The 6,295-nt window shown below is 32.3% G+C and overlaps 1 protein-coding gene across 1 annotated transcript; it reads left to right on the plus strand.

Moving 5' to 3' along the window:
- Positions 1–3,960: 3,960 nt before the first annotated feature.
- Positions 3,961–5,556, plus strand: LOC142619154 (transcription factor TCP19). Its single transcript, XM_075792230.1, has one exon. It carries the CDS (start codon positions 4,342–4,344, stop codon positions 5,428–5,430), a length of 1,089 nt encoding a protein of 362 aa, XP_075648345.1. The 5' UTR covers positions 3,961–4,341; the 3' UTR covers positions 5,431–5,556.
- Positions 5,557–6,295: the final 739 nt, after the last annotated feature.

Raw genomic sequence — 6,295 nt, forward strand, 5'->3', positions numbered from 1 at the left:
AACATTTTCACTAATTCCTCATCTTCATAATCACTCTCACATCTTTACATTTATGTTGTAATATTTATTCATCTTAATTAATTAATATTAAAATGCTCCAACATACTGTATGACAATCTCTCAGTGAGATATATGTGATCTTATCTGAAAAGTAAATATATAACTAAATTTTATAATTTTAACAGCTCAAAAGAAAATTTGAATTCAAGAACTTTTTTTTTTCCATAAGAATTCAAGAACTTTAGGTGGTGTTAGTTTACATCTTTTTTCATACGGTATGAAAATTTTGGCTGCATTTAAAAAAAAAGGTAATATACATACCTATACCTATATGTATATATGTATATGTATGTTTTTATATATACTTTCAATCATTTTTTAGATTAAAATCAGCCCCCTAAAGAAAAATTCATAGTTCCGTTCCTCCCAATAAAGAAAATTAATTGTATTTTGTTTTACAATTATGAATAACTTAATTCTCAGAGGAAAATTATTAGGTACTCTTGAAGTACCATAAATACGTACTCCCTCATCTCATATGAATGGTGGGTTCCACCATGAATTTAATTAATGAGACCCACCATTTATGTGAGAAAAAAGAATACGCATTTATGGTACTCCAAGAGTACACAATAATTTCTCATTCTCATGTGTACATGGGCAATAAATTTTTAGTTAAGCATGTATTTTCTTACAAATTTAGGTAATTAGGATTTTTCAGTCTGATTTAGCCGAATAAAGTTAATTTACCTCTTTCTCAAAAAAAAAAAAAAAGGTTAATTAGGAAAATTCATTTTGTTTATGGGTGTGAATGCTCTTATTTCCTTTTATGCTTCCTTATGCTTTATCCATTGTTTTACAGCAAAATTGTTTCATCTTTGAAAATTAGTGGAATTGATTCGAAATAAGCGATGATAAAATGAGGCATCAAATAGAGATATGCAGATAGTTTCCATTAAGTGCACAGAGTTGTCATGACCTAACCACGAAGTTAATTCCCTCATTGAATAAGCCTTTGTGACATGACAACTCACTATTGCATTCTTTTGGCTCGAAACTTGAGAAACTCTTATCTTGATAAGCTCCAAATTCGAGTAAAAACAAATTTCTTACTATGCATACGGTCATGGTTTTCTACAATGTTTTTGTTAGCTTGATTTGCGTAATATATTTTCATATGTTGGCAACTTCTTATTGTAATATCTTAAATTGTCGATCTGGTTTCCTTATGTATTGCAAAATTTTCCAAAAATTTACTACGTATTGAATTTTTTTTTATATTTTCTTACGAGTAATGTTATAGCCACAAATTATTTTATAATATTTTTATAAACTGCTGATGTGACCAACCTTTTATTGATTTTCATCTAGGCTCACTATTAATATCACTTTTTCATTTATCAATAATTACTCACCATATCAATAATTTGTAAAAAAATTTGTATCTCCAGCATTATTTATTTTCTTACCGGTGAGTCTCACGCATATAGGATCTCCCCATGTGAAAGGGATATTACGCATGTCCCTTTTTCAACAAGTTGGCCATAGGAAAAAGACAGATTTATTTTGCTAAAATAAGTATATGTATATATGATCACTGTCAAATGTCCATAATTATAAATGTTTATGGTGTAATTCATAATAAATGAAACAAAATATCAAATGAATACAATAGAAAAAAAAATCGATTAATTACATGAAATACCTTCTTCTTTTTTAAGCGAGTTTCAACCCATGATGTTCGCTCATAATGATAACTCTTTATCATCAGAACAAGACACCAATCAGTTTTTAGTGTAGGCAGGGATTGAACCCCATATCTTTTATACAACCATCAAAGACTTTAGCTAAGCTAGTTAGAACTCACACATGAAATACCTAAATATAAAACAAATGACATCCAATCATTGTTATTAATGCTAATACTGATGCATGGTTTCTAAAATAGCGGAATATAGCATTATTCATTTTCTTACCGGTGAGTCTCACGCGTATAGGATCTCCCCCATGTGAAAGGGGTATTACACATGCCCCTTTTTCAACAAGTTGGCCATAGGAAAAAGAGAGATTTAGGGCCCGTTTGGTACATGCGTTTAAAAATTGAAAATTATTATTTAAAAACATTTGTGAAAATACGTGTAGGTGAAAAAGTGTACAAAAATACGTGAAATGCTGTTTAAAAACTAAAAATGATTGTTTGAAAGCAACCACCAAACACCCCCTTATTTTGCTAAAATAAGTATGTGTATATATGATCACTGTCAAATGTCCATAATTATAAATGTTTATGGTGTAATTCATAATAAATGAAACAAAATATCAAATGAATACAAAAGAAAAAAAAATCAATTAATTACATGAAATACCTTCATTTTTTTTTAAGAGAGTTTCAACCTATGACGTCCGCTCATAATGATAGCTATTTATCATCAGAATAAGATACTAATCAGTTTTTAGTGTAGGCAGGAATTGAACCCCAGATCTTTTATATAACCATCAGAGACTTTAGTTGAACTAGTTAGAACCCACACATGAAATACCTAAATATAAACAAATGACATCCAATCACTGTTATTAATGCTAATAATGATGCATGGTTTCTAAAATAGCGGAAATATGGTGCTTAAATTATATGAAATATTTGCTTAAAATTTTGTATCTCAACTAGCATATATTGTTGTTTCTAACGAGAGATTTAACCTTCAAATTTTCTCTTTCATTATATTAATTATTTATAAATTCTCCATTTACTAGGTACTACTTTCTGGCTGTTGAATGTGGACAAACACAACTGCAAAATATCCAGCTATTGTGGAATTTTTGCCATTTCTAAACCTGATCAAGCTGTATTCAAATACATTCAGCCAAAAAAAAAAACTGTATTCAAATACAATAATAAGACTAATGTACTTGCTCCATCCATTGAGAAATGTGATTGAGTTGGAGCTCGTTTCCTACGTGAGCAACCCACCCCAATAGCAATGGCAATTTTATTTTTCAGATTAAAAATAAAAAGACTCTTCGCAATATCTTAAAGTACATGATCACAATTTTTGTTTAGCAAAAAAAAGATGATCACAATTTTTTTGTATTTTACTAATAAAGAGTTTAGTGAAACTACAAATAAATGCATCATTGCCAATTGCCACTCTAGTTTACAAAATTGTGACCCATTTTATTTTTTTTTAGACAAAATTTTAAATTATAGAGTCTACTCCTAATAGTTGCTTATTATCACCAAACTAAAATACTAATTAGTTTTAGTGTAGGTAAAAATTGAATTCCAAATATTTTCTTTGATGATGCAACTAAAATTAACTGGAACTCATAATTGTGATCCATTCTAACTAGAACCTACAATAATGACTCACTCTAATTTTTATGTGCAAAGATTTTCCATCATTTGATCCGGAATAAATTGGATTGATTGAAATTGATTCATTCTATTATATTAATTAAAGGTAGGATAAACAAGAATCTCCCGTTCAATTTTTATTTTTATTCAAATTGGAAGACAGTTTTTGTAGAATGTTACTATTATTAAATTTATTAAAACTTAGAATAAAATGTTACTATTTTATTGATCAAATCACTGAAACCAATTGCTTAATTGGCTCTTACACCAAAAAAGAAAAAAAGATAATAATATTATTGGCTTAGGACCACACTCACCAGAGTGCACTGCGCTGCAAATTATAAAATAAATCACACTCTCTCTGACAAAATTATAATTAAATATTACATAATTAATAATAATAATAATAATAGTAGTAAATAATTAAATAAACCATGCTTTTCCCAATTCCCCAATCACCCACTAAACCTAAGACCCAGTACGTGTCACCATCTCCGGGACCCATGATTTCTCCAAGTAATCCCAGCCGTTTGATCTCCTTCTCCCCTAAAAATAAATAGAGATTGAGATTTGAGAGGGCCCCCCTCGCTGGCAAGTAGGATAAGTGGGGCTGGGGTTCATGTTCCTCTCTAGGGTTTCTTCTTCTCTCTGTCTGTGTTTCTTAATCTTAATCCTTATTCTCTTATATATTTTTATATATTTACAAAAACCATTTTTTTTTCTTTTTTTTTTACCAATCCTTCTTTCAATTCCTAAAATTCACTCCCTCCAATTCCCAGTCCTCCACAGTACCTTAAAAACACTGTGCTTCCTCATTTCTCTTTTGAAATTGAAAGTTGAAACCATTAGGCCAACAAAAAAAAAAAAAATTCTGGGTTTGGTTCAAAAACCAAAACTTGTTTCTGGGTCTTTGTTAAATCCTTGAAAAATTGTTGCTTTTGTGGTTGAATATCATCAAGATTTTTTTTTTTGTTGAAGATTTGGGTATGGACCAAAAAGAAGAAGAGACACCCAACAATCAAAGTCCATCACAAACCCCACCGCCGCCGCTAAAAGAAGAGGTTATAGAGAGCGAGCAAGACGACCTGTCGTCGTCCCAGCTAAAGCTAAACGACACGATGAGTCTCGTCCAGGTCCCAATATCGGCTTCATCAAGAGCAGCGGTGGTGGCAAAGGCGAAGAGACCCTCAAAAGACAGGCACACAAAAGTGGAGGGTAGAGGCCGTAGGATCCGTATGCCCGCCACGTGTGCGGCCAGGATCTTCCAGCTGACACGCGAGCTTGGCCACAGGTCAGACGGTGAGACTATCAAATGGCTACTCGAACATGCGGAGCCAGCTATAATTCAAGCCACGGGGACTGGAACTGTGCCAGCTATTGCTGTCTCTGTAAATGGTACGCTGAAAATTCCAACAACCTCTCCTTCTAACCCAGACGCAGATGGTGAAGACAACATTATTGACGAGGACAACAACAATAGCAACGACAACAACGTTGTGCAAAGAAAACGCAGAAGAAGAGCGTCACAGAGCTGTGATTTTATCAACGTGAATGAGCGTGTTGCTTCTGTTTCTGCTGGGTTAGCACCAATAGCACCATTGCCTATGTGGCCTGTGAGTGTGGGAGCTCATAATAATAATAATAACAGTGGGCCATTTTTTATGTTCCCAAATGGAACTATTAATCATCATCAGGCACAATTGTGGGCTATTCCAGCGGGTGCGACTCGTATATTCAACGTGCAAGCAAGACCCATATCTAATTTTGTGTCAGCTATGCAAGTGCAAGTGCCACCTGGTGCTGGTGGGGTTCATGTTCAATTGGGTGAGGTGCAGGGTTCGACTGCTGGTTCTATTTCAAGTGGTGGTGGTGGTGGTGCTACGGGTTCGGGGAGTTGTTCTTCTATGGCGCCCAGTTCGAGTTCCGGGACCAGTGGTGGTGCTACAACTAGTAATAATAATAGTACTGGCACGACTCAGATGCTTAGGGATTTTTCTATGGAGATTTATGATAGGAAGGAGCTTCCATTCTTGGGTCGGCTTGGGAGTTCACAAACACCATGTTCAAAACCGTAAGGGTAACAAGGGGGCTTATAGGGTTTTAGATTTTTTTTTTTTTTTTTTTTTTTGTAATAAAAAAATTTGAGAAACAGATTAGTCCATTTATTTATGTTATCTGGGTTTTAATTATTCAAGGCTAAATACTTGTATTTTGTCCTTATTTTTGCTGCTTTTTTTTTTTTTTTCTATTCGCTAGATTTTTATAAGATGTGTCCCGCGAATAGCATAATTATTATGCATATGATATATTATCATATTAACTCTGATAGTGCCTCATCAAAAAAACTCTGATAGTGTGGATTCCATATGCCAAATATGAGAAAGAAAATACATATACATATCCATACTACTATGAGAAAGAGGATGTAAATATACATATCCATAATATGAAAAAGAGGATGTAAATATCATATGTATAAGATAATGGAGTTTGTTAAAGGTTAAAAGGGTAGGAAATACTTTTAGAAATTTTTTATAAGAAGGTAATAAAGTAACTAGTTTTTCATTAGTTTTTTTTCATAAAAGTGATATAAAAATTTTTCGTAAAATAATTCATTAACAGATGTTTTAAGAACACCTGTTAGCTAGACTCTAATATAATTATTAATAAGACTAAATTGATAGTCTTCTTAGATTGTTAGTTAATGAATTTTTAACAGTTGTGTTAATGAGTTTTTAACGGTTCTTGTTTGGGTCCATCATTGTCATCATTGTTTTATTTATTAATAACTTCTATTTTTTGGAAAGATACTAATAGCAACTTTTTTTTGAATACTAAATATTTAACACACACACACGTAGAGGAGAAAGTCTTAAAGAAAGTGGCAAAATTAGACATAACCCGTAAACTTGACACGACTCGACACGAAATTAGTAGATT

Source organism: Castanea sativa, chromosome 12, assembly GCF_040712315.1.
Source record: "Castanea sativa cultivar Marrone di Chiusa Pesio chromosome 12, ASM4071231v1".
NCBI classification, from domain to species: domain Eukaryota; kingdom Viridiplantae; phylum Streptophyta; class Magnoliopsida; order Fagales; family Fagaceae; genus Castanea; species Castanea sativa.

What these genes read in the sequence shown, in the direction of transcription:
- LOC142619154 (XM_075792230.1), top strand. Translation starts at nt 4,342, where the DNA reads ATGGACCAAAAAGAAGAAGAGACACCCAACAATCAAAGTCCATCACAA.